At 40.2% G+C, this 16,882-nt stretch overlaps 1 protein-coding gene across 3 annotated transcripts; it reads left to right on the forward strand.

Annotated features, from left to right (window-relative positions):
* Window positions 1-31: 31 nt before the first annotated feature.
* ubtd1b (ubiquitin domain containing 1b) lies at window positions 32-16,583 on the forward strand. Of its 3 annotated transcripts, none has more exons than XM_027159082.2 (3): window positions 32-297; window positions 12,693-12,920; window positions 13,437-16,583. In XM_027159082.2, exons 1-3 carry the CDS (start codon window positions 219-221, stop codon window positions 13,814-13,816), a joined length of 687 nt encoding a protein of 228 aa, XP_027014883.1. In that variant the 5' UTR covers window positions 32-218; the 3' UTR covers window positions 13,817-16,583. The 3 variants fall into 3 exon arrangements, with proteins under 3 accessions (XP_027014883.1, XP_027014884.1, XP_047673648.1); XM_027159083.2 differs by having other exon boundaries at window positions 32-273; XM_047817692.1 differs by lacking the exon at window positions 32-297 and adding an exon at window positions 6,761-6,822.
* Window positions 16,584-16,882: the final 299 nt, after the last annotated feature.

Below are 16,882 nucleotides of genomic sequence, written 5' to 3' on the forward strand. Positions count from 1 at the left end.
CTGTTCGTTCACGCTGATGCGTTCTGAACCGAATCGTGACATCAGAATCAGAATTAGAATCAGGTTTATTGGCCAAGTGTATTGACACACAAGGAATTTGGTTCCAGAAGTTCGCGAATCTCAAAAGACATCTTATAAAGGACATCCTGCGCAAAAGGTATCTCAAGGTTTTTAAGTTGTATCCAGAAAGCAATGTTGCTGTTGTTGAACTGAGCACCATGGGAGGATGTGTGGGGAGAGAGCGCCCGGAGTCCCGAGGCTCAACCCGCCGAGGTAGGGGCCAGAGAAAGCGTGGAGGTGAGATTTCTGCTTAGCTAAACATTTTTCTTGTTTTACTTCTTATACAGTTAAATTGGAATGTAAGTAAAACGTCTTTTGTTTTGTTTAAAAATGGGAAAAAAAGTATATGAAGTTACTGAGAAAACCTATGTGGAAAGCTAGTTCCTGCCCTTAAGGCTTGTTTTGTATTCATATACTATACACCTTCTTGAAATTGGCAGGGATTTTGACATTTACTCAACTTTTTACAACTGAGCAATTAAGGGCCTCTTCTCAGAGGCCAAAGAGTGGCAACATGTTGGACCTGGGATTTGAACTCACGACCTTCCGGTCAGTAGTCTGACACCTTAACCGCTAGGCCACAACATTTTTCAAATCAAGTTTGGTCCGAATTCTCAGTATCTAATACGCTAGGTGAGAAATAATTTATTGCTTTCGCCGAGATTTTGCAGTATGGAAATAACGGACAGGGTGACGTACAATAAAGTAGCATGACTGGTTCTGAAGAGCTGACTTTAAGTACCGTAGATATTAAACATTCATTGGGGTTAAACCACACTTGTCTAAGACAGATTGAGTAAATTTGTCAAACGAGAAAAAAACAGTTGCTGTTTTTTGGAAAAGAATGTGGAAAACATGGCAACGCTAACATAGCAGATGTTAACTAGTCATTAACTAGTCTTTAAGTCGCAGAACCTTTCATTCTCATTACTTAGTTTGTGTAGCTAATTAACTACTCGGTTAGAAACAAGCTGTGTCACAGCATTCGGATTGCATTCATACTACATGCAGATATCGTGGTCAGTACATGCTGAATTAAGTAGGAAGGGAATCAATTGCAGTAGGTTACTGTCTCTCGCACACACACATCGTTTTTATTTGTTTTAAAAACCCCAAATAATCTTACCTACTGCACCATTAGGACAGATGCTGAAGCACATTACAGGATGTGTATCACCTTTAGAGCTGTTTACTTTTCTCAGGTATATCACTGCAACATGTAACTGGGCAGTTAAAGGAATGTTCCACCCATAAATACGTCTATAGCGAATTATCCGTGACGTGTTTTTGTGATGGCGGTGCTGTATTTGTGTTATTCCCGTGAGAATTTGGTGGTTGTGTGCCGCTCTGGTGTTATGGGGACGTTGTTATTGCTAGTGAGTTACAGGAGGGGTAAAGCAACAGAGTGGGTGTGTCTTGTTCAGAATCAGAATCAGGTTTATTGGCCAAATGTGTTGACACACAGGGAATTTGGTTCCAGATTTTGGGGACTCTCAAAAGTACAGACATAAATATCACTATACTATACAAGATAATACAGACTATACAAGACAATGCAGATGTGATACAATAGACATTATGAGTATTAAATGTGAATACAGAATATATGACTGATCAGTTATGTACATAAAGTGTGGGAAGTGCACAGTAGTATAGCAGCAGTAGTGTGTGTAATATATACAGATGATGTGATGACTGACAGTTCTGATAATGCAGTACTTATAGATATGAAGCAGTGAATATAATTATTCGGGAAAGAAATTGTTCCTGTGCCTGGCAGTTTTAGTAAGCAAAGTTCTGTAGCACCTGCCAGAAGGGAGGAGCTGAAAGTGTTTGTATCCAGGGTGCGAAGGGTCGGTGTTTTACTAGCAATCTGCCACAGAAATAGTGCAGATGGCCAATACTGGACTCAGATTCCCAGAATCCAGTGCATCTATATGAAGTAGAAGTGCCAAATTACAGGAAAAGCCCAGCTAGTTGGTGACCGAGATGAGAAGCATGATGGTATTTTTAAGCATGAAAGTCAGGTTAAAGGACCTAAAGCGCTGCTGCATTTCTCTTTTCGGGTAGAGAGGGAGTGAGAGCTAAATGACACAGCACCATTATTATAAAGTAGTCAAATGGGTAATCATCAGAATCAGGTTTATTGGCCAAGTGTGTTGACACACAAGGAATTTGGTTCCAGCTGTTTGTGACTCAAACGTACAGACATAAATAACACTATACTATGCAAGATAATACAGACTATGCAAGACAAATGCAGATGTAGCAGTAGATATTGCGAGTATTAAATATGAATACAGAATTGTGGGTAATCTGAAGCAAAAATGTTGATGAAAGAAGTTTAAGCTAAAAACAGTTAACTCAGAATTTCTTTAGAAAATGAATCCTAGAGGTCACTGTGGAGCTTGTTAGTTCATTCATTCATTCATTCATTCATTCATTCATTCATTTTCTACCGCTTATCCGAACTTCTCGGGTCACGGGGAGCCTGTGCCTATCTCAGGCGTCATCGGGCATCAAGGCAGGATACACCCTGGACGGAGTGCCAACCCATCGCAGGGCACACACACTCTCATTCACTCACACTCTCACACACTACAGACAATTTTTCAGAGATGCCAATCAACCTACCATGCATGTCTTTGGACCGGGGGAGGAAACCAGAGTACCCGGAGGAAACCCCCGAGGCACGGGGAGAACATGCAAACTCCACACACACAAGGCGGAGGCGGGAATCGAACCCCCAACCCTGGAGGTGTGAGGCGAACGTGCTAACGACTAAGACACCATGCCTCCCACTTGTGTTAGTTATGAAGGTTTAATATATAACTTACTGGAATGGGCTACAGAGCCACTTAGACCCCGATCAGTATTAAGCACTTACTGGAGATTAATGTACAGTGTGTTTTGTGTGTAATGTACAGTGTGTTTTAACTTCTAGAGCATAGTTCAGGAGTGTATGAAATGTGAGGTATTTGATCTCTCAACCTTCCTGGCAATGATACAGAACCTTCACCTGCAGCCTTGTGTTGGAGTGAATCATCTGGCTAAAAAGCACTGCAGTTAAAATGCATCTGTTGAACGCTGAAACACAATCATAAAACATGTTTGTATGCAAACAGTATTCTTTCTGTTTCCTACGAAAGTCAAGTTTGTCGTCGTGTGCATCTAGGCTAAAAGTGTAATGAAGCTGTTCGGGTCTATTAGGTACAGATTAACAGAATCACAGAAGCAGAATGGAAGTTCAAGCAGCATTAAGAACAATAGAGCTCATAATAAAAACAAGAGCGTGTGGGAGACAGTAACAGGACTGCGGGGTTCCAGTTAAAGTGCAATGCACGATGATATTATCGATGTGGAGTCAAATCTACACTGTAGAAATATCTCCATTGCTCTTTATATAAATCAGAACCTGATCTTCACCTTTACCATGACATATTGAGTCTATTGATGCTATCACCCTTCCTGGTGTAGCATCAGGGCGAGCTGTAGAGACATGTCACTCCTCGCATGCTGAAGATCTCCGAGCTGTGTTCGGTCTCCAGCCTCACTTAAAGATCACTCAGCTGTCTGGGAAAATGCAAAGACTTTCAGATGTTTATCATTTTATGCATGCAATTATTCTGAAAGTGTTTGTTGCGTTTACCTTCTTGTACACCACTCTCAATCCCACCCGCTCTTTTGTTCATTCGTTCATATTTTTGGTGTCAAATGACATAAAGTTCACCTCCATGTTACTGAGGATGCAAACTATAAACATCGTCTAACACTTATTTGTAGCTCGGTTCTGATTCTACAGACGTACGTGTGCGTACAGGGACGTGTCTGGGTCAGAATTAATAAATTGACTAATTGACATGCATCAGAATGGTATAGTGTTCAATTATATTCACACAAATGAGTTTTTTATTTTATCAACACAATATCTGTTATTATTATTACTACTGTTTTTAGAACCCATAGCATTCTTGCTTGATTTGAAATGATTCTTGAGTCAGAAGTGCATGTGTGGGTGATGTGTGAGGAGATTATTTCCTGGTACAGAAACAATAATCTACACCAATAAACACTAATGTAGAAATGTTGCCAGCTCAGAATGGTGATCACCACATGCTACTTTATTTGTTCATGTTTTTCGAAAGTGACTCCTCTACCTGAATTTGTTCATTATTCACTTTGGAGTGCACTATTTTTCTGCTGCAGCCATTTTGTAGTGTTTTGTTGGACTTCTCAGCAGACCGAGTTAAACTCCATGAACAACATGCTGTTTTATTGTTATTGCACCGTAAATACTTTTGCACTCAGTGTCACAGTGCTTTACTTGTCAGAATAGATAACGTGCTCTATACAAATGTGTTGCATTGCATTTAAAACAGACGTTCATCTGTTGTCTTGTGGTTTCGGTTGCTTGCTCATTAATAAGGTTTAAATGGTTTATTTAACATCGAGCCATGGCAACGTGTCAGTCGAGCGCTCTCACTGCATTCGGGATTCGTTTGAACTCAGAGCGGCTTTAGAACGTGCAGTCGCATCAAATTCCATCAAGGCCTACATAAACAACCAACATGGCTGAAACTTGACTACGGCTCAGGTACAACTCAGTTACCTGTTACTGCTTACCCGTGCCCGTACCCGTGGGTTTATACAGTAGCTATAAATGAGATGTGATTGCTTTGCTCACTTTTGATCAGCAAAGACGACCGGCTTCAAAATTTAAAAACACAATCCTATTTCTATCATATTGTGAAATATCCTCACCTGTGTGCAATTTACACTGCACAGGTTCCTGTTTAACCAAACAAAGTTCCTGTTTCACTCATCCAGCAGTCTGCATAGCCACAGTGTTGTCTAGTGCTCTGTTTGGTCCCTTTGTAATAAATATGCTGCCATGTCCAGCCCCACACCTCAGTCCACCGGTCAACGACACCTGGTCTTGTCTAGTCAGTGAACGAGTGAGGGAGTGACTTGTGAGTTAGTGCACTCCTTTCGTCCAACACTAAAACACCAATAAGGTTTTCAGGCTTATCAAAAAAAAATTGCTGCCTTAATTCAAAATACTGCCTTTTTTGTTGGTTGATTTAGCTCGGATGGAAAGGTGGAAGTGAATAAGGACGCGGTTTCATATCTTCCTGAATGGACTAGGCAAAATCTATGACAAGACGGTACATGTAAAAGATTTAAAATTGCAGGGTAGGAGTGCTCGGTCTCTTTCAGCTGTTACTGACAGCAAATCGAAACCACAGCTTCTCAGTGAATAAGCATAAAACAGCATATGCGCATCTTGGATACATCAGCAGACATAACTAGCTAATGAAGATTTATTGCTGCCTATTAGCAATTAGTAGTTCATCCATTCAATAAACCTGGATACGCTCAGCTGTGCCCAAAGGCAGGACATATGCTTATGGATGTTGTGATACAGAAAACCTCCAACTGCCAACCCCCAGTGGATGATTATCTTCACCTACAGTGCGTGTGCAGCCTGTTTTGGACCCAAGATAAGACAATCAATTTTGAAAGACTTGACATGTGTCTATTACAGAGGGAGTATGTGACCTATCTTCACAATGCTTACTTCCTTCCCTTCTCTGACTGAAGTGAAGTCTGGGGAAACAAACAGTATGGTGCGGAGTTCCTGTGTCATGACCTGTGTGTGGTTTGGTGAACTGAGCAGGTTCAATGGAAGTGCACAATACAGGAAGAGACATCTGAGATCAGGAATTCGCAAGCATTCAGTCGGCCTGTTGTGCTCATGTCGGCGTCTCGGTGCTCACAGGTTTTATTGGTTTCAGACTAAGATTTTATCAGGATTTTATTGTAACCCAGATTTTTAACGGACTCTTCGATGAAGTTCCATGTATCAGATCATACGTCCGATACCCGCAGTTAAAGCACATTACTGGTCTGTTACGTTGTCATAACTCATTCAGAGTGTTCATCTACGTTTGACCGTTAAAAAACCTCCAGCTCAGACATGTAGTATTGTTTTTTTTTTTTTGTTTTTTTTATGCCCATTGAGGAAGTCATTAACCTGTTTATGTTGTCCGTGCCTTCTACCCGACTTTCTCGTTAGCAGGATATCTCAAGAATACATTGTTTGTTTTGTGACTTTATTAGTGAGTTACAATCAGAATCAGCAGATTACAAACTGATTAGATTTTGTAATTGATCCAAAGCAGGATCAACGACTTTCTTCCTGTTTGAAGGTTTCATTTCTAACATGGTCAGAAGTGTTATTTTGATATGACTATGCATGTAGTTCTGGTTGTAACATGAAGGTTAATATGCTGCTTCTAATACGTTATTGTTTCTAAACTAACAGCATATACAAGGATTAATATGGAGGACAATACACATAATCTAAAATTAATTATAAACATATAAAAAATGTGTAAATGCATTGAGTAATCAGTGATGTGACAGGAGATTCGGAGACGGAGACAGGCATACAGAAAGATACGGAGACGGAGACAGGCATACAGACAGATTGGGAGACGGAGACAGGCATACAGACAGATTTAGTGATGGAGACAGGCATACAGACAGATTCAGTGATGGAGACAGGCATACAGACAGATTCAGTGATGGAGACAGGCATACAGACAGATTCAGAGACGGAGACAGGCATACAGACAGATTCAGAGACGGAGACAGGCATACAGACAGATTCAGAGACGGAGACAGGCATACAGACAGATTCAGAGATGGAGACAGACAGACAGACAGACAGATATGGAGACAGAAATACAGACTTACAGCGTAAGTAAAAGAATATAACACACTCACATAAACACTGTCCCTTACCTAGAATATCTGAATACCTGAGAAAACATTAAAATGGCCCAGGATCAGCTCTACATATTTATTTACTCTGCTAAAACTCATATATTAAACTCCACCCGGACCTGAATATACAAGCAATCTGTAAATGCCCTCTACTGCCCTTCTATGGGAATCTGTAATACAGTGTTTAAGATTAGAGGAGCAGAGCAGAGCACATTGTTTCAGTTATTCACAACACCTGGTCTGTTAAATCTGTTCCTGAGAACCTTTGAGGACATGTTGGAGTTCTTTGTTCAACACACAGATCTTTACAGTGGCCTGGTTAATGTGCTTATTTGTCTACTTTCTCTTCCTCTTTCATGACTTAATGAGTCATTCTATATCTATCACCTGGAAGAAGGTTCCTGATATATCGCCATGACCTGCACTGTTTCCTCTCAGAGGGCTTCGTGGTTTTGGCAGTTCCACGCTAACAATGTCTTTCACCTCCTGTTGTGCAGCAGTGTGAAACCAGGCAGCAGGGCAAATCCTGATTACGTGGCTGCACCTAAGCTGCCCACACTATAAATAATTTGTTTGGCTGAAAGGTGACCTTTAAAAACGTTTCTTATGGCTGGTTGTTCTTTCTTTGGCCACAAAGCATCATAGCATCTTTATATACAGACACACACACACACACACGCACGCACACACACATCCAAGTGCTCTTTATATTTTATTTCATGACATCAATACAGTTTGTGTCTGGTATGATGTGCTGCTTATCAGCTGCTACACATGGATGCGAGGTTTTTGTTAACGAGAACCAGGTGAAATATGTTGTGTTCCGTGCCCCATGAACAGAAAGCTGGCATATTCTTTGTGTGCATAACATGGCAGACGGAAACTGTGGTTTGAGTGCGTCTGCTGACATAACCTTGTTTTCCACACGTCGTGTAGTATCAGAGTGAAACTGGTCTCGCAGCTGGGGTTGAGGGTGGAATCAGTGGAACATGACATTATCGGTAAATGGTTTTCTTCCTGCTTATTCCCTAGCGGTGTTCTTGTGAACAAAATTAATCGTTTCAAGGTGGAGGACGATTCTTTACAGACTGCAGACTGAAATTTAAGCACCGTCTGACTATAGTAGCAATATGACATTTTGTTCCTCTGTATGTTTAAGACTCGTCTTATAGACCTAATTCCCATAGTTCTCTCAGCATTTTTAAATCACTCAAGGAAACAATTACAGAAAAAAAATGAAAGCAATAACTGTGTTTATATGTGCAGTAGAAAGGTTCTCATTTCTTCCTCTTCCCAGCACACACACATTCCACACCCTCTACCCCATGTGTTTTTCTCCGACATACCTGACCGTGGTCAACGTCCATGGTCTTTGGGTAAGCAGTACTGTTTTTGTCTGGACGACTGATTTTGCAGCCGATTATATTACCTTACTCACCATCGTGGTGGCGTTAACATGTTGTCCCATTGTTGACTCAAAATAAGGGTTCTGTTGTGGTTGGCTGTGAATGTCAGCTTTATAGCGCTTTATGCGTTATTGCGAGTGTAATTGCTTTCGCAGGCCGTATTTTATCCTAAACACGCAGTTAAAGTGGGAGCATCTGTAACTTGCTCAAATAAAGAACTGGAACTCATGACATTCATGAACGCATGATATGAACGCATTCATGAACGCATGTGCTGGTCTTCCTCTGTTTTTATTCTACACCTTTTGAATTATCGAGAATACTAAAATATGTGAAATGTTTGACAGCTCAGATCCCTTTGTGCCTCATACTTTATCTCTCAAGTTGTAACTCGATCGTCAATATTATTGTATTTAACTTGTATTGTATTTAACTTGTATTTTACAGAGAAGTCATTACAGAGCAAGATGATGTGTTTATTGTGCAAAGCAGTATTTGATATCAGCTGTAATAATGGAATTTCCTCTGAAGCTCATAAAAAGCTACTTTAACTGCTCTTTTACAACGCAGGCTGGAGTCGCTATTGTTTCTACTGTAATGAACTTTAATCATTTATGTCAAATTTTGTACTGAAGTCGGACAGTAGCCTGAGGACAGTATCTAGTGGCATTAGCAATAAGCTAGCTGGTGATTTTATCGTCTGTTTGTTATCCGATCTAAATCCAATACCACTATAAAATAATTAAAAAGTCTAGAGCTTTATGCTGTGGTCACTCCATAAACAGGTAAAGATTTGCTAGTTAACTTCAGGGTGTTTTCTCTGGCTTGTGCCACACGGAGGTACAGAACTACAATATGTACTGTAAGTTTACCTCAAACAGGGCAGTCCTGAAGGAATCCTGAATGTTTATTACACACTTCCTTTCACCAGCTCAACGACGATGTGGTTTTTAGTCTAAGAATACAGTATCCATGAATACACGTTGCTGTCAAAAATGAATCAACACCTTTTAATATCTAATTGGAGCGTTCATCATCGCTGCGGTAGAAATGTCACAAAGCAACGTTACAGCATTGTGTAGGAAACGAACCATAATATCTGCAGTGTGCCACATTAGTTATGAAATTCTACTCTGTTCAGTTCAGTTTATCCGTATACACTTTTCACGTTGTCACTAATGCCTCTTTTCCACCAGAAAGAACCGGTGCTGGTTCAGAGCTAGCGCTGGTGCTGGTTCAAAGTTGGTTCCACTGGCAAACCTTCTAAGAACCGGTTTGCCTTTCCACCGGCTAGAGAGCCATCACAGCACCGAGTGTGACGTCACTGTATATGCGCAGCAGCGGCAAACACAAACACAACAACGTTAGCGCAGCAGCGGCAAACACAACAACAATGGCGGATGTTGCTTTACTGTTAATGCTCATGGCTTTGCGAACCTACATTGGCATCCAAACGCGGCAAATAAAACGTGTACGTGCAGCTCCTTGTAATCTGTATAAACAGAGGTTGTGTTCGATAAAGTACATAACGCTATTTTATCAACACAGAAAAAAATTTAGCCTTAGCATGTTGCTACCTACCATCATGTGTGCTGATAATGTATCATATCGCGGTAAAGTAAAAGTGTATTAAACATTAGTATACTTAAGGTACATTATCAAATGCACTAACAGTAGCTCCGCCCCCAGCTCCTGATGCAAGCGGTTCTTAAGTCCAGACCAGCAACGTTTTGGTGCTACTTAAGAGCCAGTTTTCCTGGTTCGGAGCCGGTGCTTTGGCAGTCGAAACAGAGAGAACTGGTTCTAAATTAGGCACTGGCTCCGAACCAGCACTCGAACTTGCCTCGGTGGAAAAGGGGCATAAGCGGTTTAGAAATAAGTTACTATGTGTCTCTAATCTCTAATGAGCCTTTTATCCCTAATGAGCAAGCTGGAGGTGACGGTGATGAGGAAGAAACCTTGAGAGGAACCAGACAGAAGTGAACCTCATCCTCATTTGGGTGACACGGGACAGTAAATAGTGTCAAAGTAAATAATGTCCTTTCTACAACAGTTTATATTTGAGTGGAATTAAGTACCCAAGAGCTCATGAGGAACTAACAGACCAACTCAGATTCGGAGTTCACCACAGACCCCACACTAATTCCTTCCTGCCGACATCTTTAAAAGTGCAACTAACAACACTAAATGATATAAAATGCCTGTTTACTTTTTATACGATATGATTTTGTAAAGATTGCAGAGAAAATGTTGTAGTATCACGGGAATAGAAATGCAGGGCCAGACAGTATGGGGAGGTGTATAGTCTAGTCAAGCAGAATGACAAGCAATCCTTTTCTTTTTAAGCTAAAGCGAGTATGTTGTGACATCTCATTAAGATAAAGAAGATATATAAAAAGTGAATATGTTGTTCATGATCTGTTGTTGCAGTTAATGCGTAATACAATCGTAATAGAAAGTCATCGTCTATGCGGTGTTGGGGCTTTTGGGTCAGAACTGCTGGGAAATTTGACATCGCTCACTCACCACAGATGTTTTTAGTAACAGCTACAATGTTCAATTATAAAATCAGGAAATCACAAGGCAGCAGCACAAAACGTTAAATCATGCACATACTTTACATGTGATGAGATTCAGCTAAGCTTCTCATCAAACAAAAGATGACTAAGACTTTGGTATAGCAGCTGTTCTGGCTACAGTTTGAGTTCTTTCAGGAACTGTCGGTCTCGTGAGATTTTCATGCACAAAATGGTGTGAAGAACGAACACAAGTAACCAGTAAGTGGGTGAAAGCACCTTGAGGTCTGGATGGTTAGTTGACAGAAACGTTTGGTTACTCAGATAATTACTCTTTGCCACCATGGTGAACAGAAAAGCGTCTCAGTACGCACAACCCAATGAATGTTGAGGCGGATGGATTGCAGCAGCAGAAGACCTTTATACGGCATATGTAGCAACGAGGTTGGTGACTAATGACTCGGCACCGCCCTTGTTGCAAAGTGTTGCTCAATAAGTACTTTGCAGGAACTCCTAAAGATTTCTCATAAACGAAGCTTTTTTTTCCATTAAAAATATGCATAGTGGATGTGGACGGCTTAAGCTGGGTCATCTGCTCAGTAGCAACAGGAAACAAGGTGGTGAATAAGCAGCTTTTCTCTTCTGTAAATCTGCAGGTTGAACACATCCTAGGTTATGATTTGAAATAAATATAACCCCATGTAGAAAGAAATTCCAAAGATTTCTATGGTCGGTACTGAATAATACAGAGCTGAATTATAAAACGCAGACGCAACCTTGACCTTGTTTTAACGCACCACTACTACGGCTGCAGGCGAATGAAAAGCTCGTTACTGTTGCACCTCTGGGAAATACATCTGTATACAGCCGACGTGCTGCTTTAACAGACAGCATGAGTGGGATCAGGCTACTGCTGAGTGACTTCTCTACTGACATACTAATGTACAAGAAATGCAAGATAAACTGATTTTAAACTGAAGTATGTTTTAGTTCATGAGTGAATTCTTTCAGGTTTTGTTCCTCTCTCTGGATGATTGGGAAGAGTGTCCTGTTGTGTATAATCCCTGTTATCCAGTTATTTATATAATGTGTGTATTATGTGATTAAAATAATTAATTAATTAATTAATTAATTAATTAATTAATTAATAAATAAATAAATAAATAAATAAATAAATAGTGGTGTGAAAATCTGTTTGTTTGGTTTTTTTTGGCATGTTTCAGATCATCATGTTTCAGATCATCAAACAAATTTAAATATTAGTGGAAAATAACACAAGTAAACACAACATGCAGTTTTTAAATGAATGTTTTTATTATTAAGGGAAAACAAAATCCACAACAAAAATAGGTTTATGGGACAAGCACTTTTTCACACAGGGCCATGCACCCATATGAGGATGGGTTCCCCCTTGAGTCCGGTTCCTCTCAAGGTTTCTTCCTTTACCAATTTAAGGGAGTTTTTCCAGACTTGCTCATTGGCGGATAAATACATACAGATTGTGAACTATTTATATCTAATAATAATCTAGAATTTTTTATTCTGTCAATTCTTTTACTTTTATTATTCGTTTTTCCTTTATCATTAATTATGTTTACCTTCTGCTCTATGTTTATGTTCTGTAAAGCTGCTTTGAGACAATGTCTATTGTATTTGAATGTAGGTTTGGATTTTGTTTTCCCTTAACAGTAAAAACCTTCCTTTAAAATCTGGATGTTGTGTTTACTTGTGTTATCTTTGACTAATATTTACATTTGTTTTATGATCTGAAACATTAAAGTGTGACAAACGTGCAAAAAAAAAATCTGGATGGGGGCCAACACTTTCACACCACTGTGTATATATGTATGTATGTATATTTCATAATACCTACTATCTGTAATATAATATCTATCATTCTAACACGTGTTGTCTTACACAGCCCGTAATGAACCTCTGAAGAAGGATAAGCCAAGGTGGAAGAGCGACTACCCCATGACAGAAGGGCAGCTGCGCAGCAAGAGGGATGAGTTCTGGGACACGGCACCGGCTTTTGAGGGCCGGAAGGAAATTTGGGACGCCTTAAAAGCGGCTGCTGTGGCTGTGGAATGCAACGATCATGAGCTAGCTCAGGCTATACTGGATGGAGCCAGCATCACACTACCACATGGTGAGGGAATCCAGATGGTTACAGCAAGTATCTGCTGCTTTATCTGTGGCTGCTCTTTTTTCTCTTTAATGTAGTTTTTAGTGAAGCTCATTCACTAGTAAACTTATAATTATGTTTAATGGAGTTACCTAACTGTACCCTGGAAGGGGAAATTTGCAGTTTGTAATGATTTGGCAGTTTCAACCGTGAGAACTCTGATTTTGACGGTTACCTTCTCTGTTAAAGTGTTGTAGATTTATATTTAAAGGAGAAGTACTTTTCACTGTTCATTGTGAGCAACCTTCAATTGGCACAGATGGATGTTGAAATTTCAGTTTGGTTGTGTTTTCTGTGGTTTTGTACCTGTTAGAGGAAGGAAATTAGTTGAACACAGCATTATAATCTTTCATCGCTATCACATGTAAGCAGCTGCATTTCAATGCTAGGCTAAAATAGGAATTTTAGAGCTCAGCCTGTTACACACTGCAAAAATGTTTTGTGCAATCGAGATTTAATTTTCCATTTTTTTGCCTCCAGGATCCTTGACCGAGTGCTACGACGAGCTCGGCAATCGCTACCAGCTCCCCGTCTACTGCTTGGCCCCACCGGTCAATCTGATCACCGAGAGGAGCGATGAGGATTCGATGCCAGAAAATTTAGAGACACAAACAGCCCCCAAAAAAGAGTTTCAGCTCAAGGTGCGTCTCTCGACTGGCAAGGACGTACGTCTCAGTGCCAGCATGGCTGATCCTGTGGGCCTGCTGAAGAAGCAGCTGCAAGCACAGGAGGGCATCGAAGTGGCACGTCAACGCTGGTTCTTCTCTGGTAAATTACTCACAGACAAGACACGCCTTCAGGACACTAAGATCCAAAAAGACTTTGTTGTCCAAGTCATTGTGAACCAGGCCGACTATTAGTGAGGAAGTGAGGACCAAATAGTGCAGAAAACACGGGAAGCGTGGGGGCTGCTTTGTGCTTTTTTTTTTTTTTGTTCCTCTTTTTTCCTCTCATCAGGGAAATATAATATGAAAGAGATAGCCAGCATGTGGTGCCTTCTGTGCACTCACAAGCATGTTTTTCAGCCTTTATTTACATAAAAACTATGTTCCTAAATTCGGGAGAGAGAAGAAAGAAAGATGGATGTCACATGCCGCTTTAACGATCTACTACAAAATGTCATTGTTTGGATTCTGACCATCACTGTACCTCACTGGAGACACTGGTTCTGTTTCATTTTTTGACCGTGAAACCCAGTGAAAGTACTGTGTGACCTCACTCAGAATCTTTTGAAACTTGCTTGGTGAGAAGTGATTGTTGAAAGAAAGTGACATTGTGGGTATTGATCAGAAAGAGTCGTGTTTATGCTTGCTTGAGCAAAGTGCCAATATCAGTGAGGCTTAAAAAAGCAAAAGCACATAATCTTTTGACCCATGATTCTGGAAAGGCCTAAGAGGATTGTTTCAACCCATACCTCAGTGCTCCTGCTCCAGATGATCTCTCAAGGCTTTTATTTCTTCTTTCAGTATAATTAAAAATTATTTTTTAAATAGAAAACAGGAACTCGAGCTTCATTTGCACACTTGCTTATACGTATAGCGTAGAGGTGTATTGTGCGCCCTTTTAAAGTAAGAAAGAATTATTCTTATATGCTGATTGTTTTCGAGGTGTGCCTTCGTATGTGTCGGCTTAAAGGCCAGTGTCTTCAATATAAAGTCTGGCTTTTTTGTGTTTTAAATCGTGGCTGGCCCCACAAATGTCATTTCAACCTTGTAGCCCAATCAAATTCAGAGCGAAGGCACAATTTTACTATGCAATTTCTTTTTCAGTTCACAAAGTTGTTTTATTTTAATGTATGCTGTGTGTAAAAGGAACAGGTTTATCAGATGGTTTTACCTGATATTACATTTTCAAAAAAGTGCATTCGTCGAGTTGCACAATTCCTGATGTGACCTTTATCTTTGCTGGTACAGTCTGGAGGATAAAATAAAATGACTGTATTTCAGATGCTCTGTTTTGGCTTTATCTCTACTAGATGTTGTCATTAGAGTCTAATGGAAATGAGCAGATAAGCTGTTGCATAAAAAACCCCGCAGTGTCAGTGGCGGGGGTGGTGATCAGGTGGCAACAAAGCACCAGTGTCTGACCAAAAGCAAAACCCCAGCGTTGATAAATCCCAGTGCAAATAAAAACACAGTTTGTTTATCTTTTTACTCCTCAGACTGTTTACCTGTACTTTGTCCAGGGTAAATGTAAACTTTAAAATTAAATAGTACAATAAGCCATAACTTTGTAAATGATGTCCTTGGAAAGGCGCTCGCGCTTGTTTCAGCTGGCGTTGGAGTGTCTTATTTTACTGTTAAAACCATGTTAGGCTTCTCCTCCATTTAAAAGTCACTGCATCCAAATGATCGTCAGTATAAAGACCTCATCCATAACATCGGTCTTTATCTCAAATCACACAAACCTTGTGCTTTTACATTCTTTTATTAGGATTACACCAGATAATTCATCGGATAGAGTCTATGTCAGGGTCATTTCTTTTTCCCCCCCAAATTAACCTCAGAATGTGCAATACAGTTCTCCTGTACTATCACAGTACAGTTACTGCCTAATGGGTAAGGCACTGCCCTATCCTGCCGAATCACAGCTTCATCATTGTCCTGTTATTGTCCTTAATCCTGCTCAGTGTTTTGTTTTTGTTTGGAAGCATTAAGAAGCTGCCTGAGACCGCTGTGTTGACTGTGACCTCTGCTGTTCAAACAGGTCTGATTGGTTCCTCACAGTAAGCAGAACACAAAACCCACATGTTATGACAACAGACCTGAAAGCTTGTTTTTTTTCCCCCTCAGCATTTTAGATCAGTGACTTTCTGTTATTACTAAGTACCTGATCCAAAAAAAAACAAAAAACGGATGGCTGGATATTGTTTTGTACTGTTATTGGTAACTCTTGATAATTGTACATGGAACCACATTGATGTTCATGTTAAACATGAAGTGAAAATGTGGTAGAAATCTGTGGGCTAATCAGAGAATGTCTTTGTAAAACGGTCCATGAAGGAAGTGTGTTGGACATGTGTACGCCTGTACTTTGATTATATTTTTAGCCTTAACGAATGCTGTTCGTTATGCTAGACAATCTCTCATAAGCAGACTTGTTTAAGAATGCTGTAGTAGAAACAGACAGGTTTCATCCTGCATCAATACTGCTCATGGTTGACGAATGATTGTATGGCCTGTGGGAGGGGAGGATCGGTCTGTTTCTCCTGCTCTTCGACTGTTCCAAAATCTCCCTACAACGTACGAGGTTGGACAAGCGCCACATTGTGACTGAAAAGCTGAAGGAGCCGTAACCCAAAGCCATGGATACTCCTGTTTTTCTTCAGAGTGCTTTTGAAGAGCTAGCACGAAGACCTCCTTTCCCTTACAAGCATCCAAAACTATCCATAAGCCATCATTCTCTTCTGAAGCCTGCTGTTGTTTTGGGAAGGAGGGGAAGAGAAACTTGATTTGAACAATTGAAAGACTTTTATAAATCTCAGATGATTATCTGTATATTGAGAATCTGAAACGTGGTAAATATGTTGTATAGAATGTTTACACGTAAGCAGCCCTTTGCAATCATTTATAAGGCTTTTCTTCCTCACAGATATTTTAAGTATCAATAAAATCACTTCAAATACAATATATTTGTCTATTTTAATTGGTGCACGAGCCATATGGGGATTGGTCTTGCAAGAAAGACATCTTATAAAGCAGCTTTGACCTTGAGGCAAAACCTTGAGTTAGTTACCTTTCACTGCCATCTAGAGTTTTCTAAGAAACAATGCAGTAAGTGGGAATAGAAACATGTGTGTGTGTGAGATTTAGTGTTGTTCAATAATCACAGTTTGCCCAGCTTCACTCTGGAACGTTCCTGAGCTCTGGAGATACAGTGGTGCTTGGAAGTTTGTGAACCATTTAGAATTGTCTATATTTCCGCTA

The sequence above is a fragment of the Tachysurus fulvidraco genome, chromosome 8, assembly GCF_022655615.1.
Source record: "Tachysurus fulvidraco isolate hzauxx_2018 chromosome 8, HZAU_PFXX_2.0, whole genome shotgun sequence".
NCBI classification, from domain to species: Eukaryota; Metazoa; Chordata; class Actinopteri; order Siluriformes; family Bagridae; genus Tachysurus; species Tachysurus fulvidraco.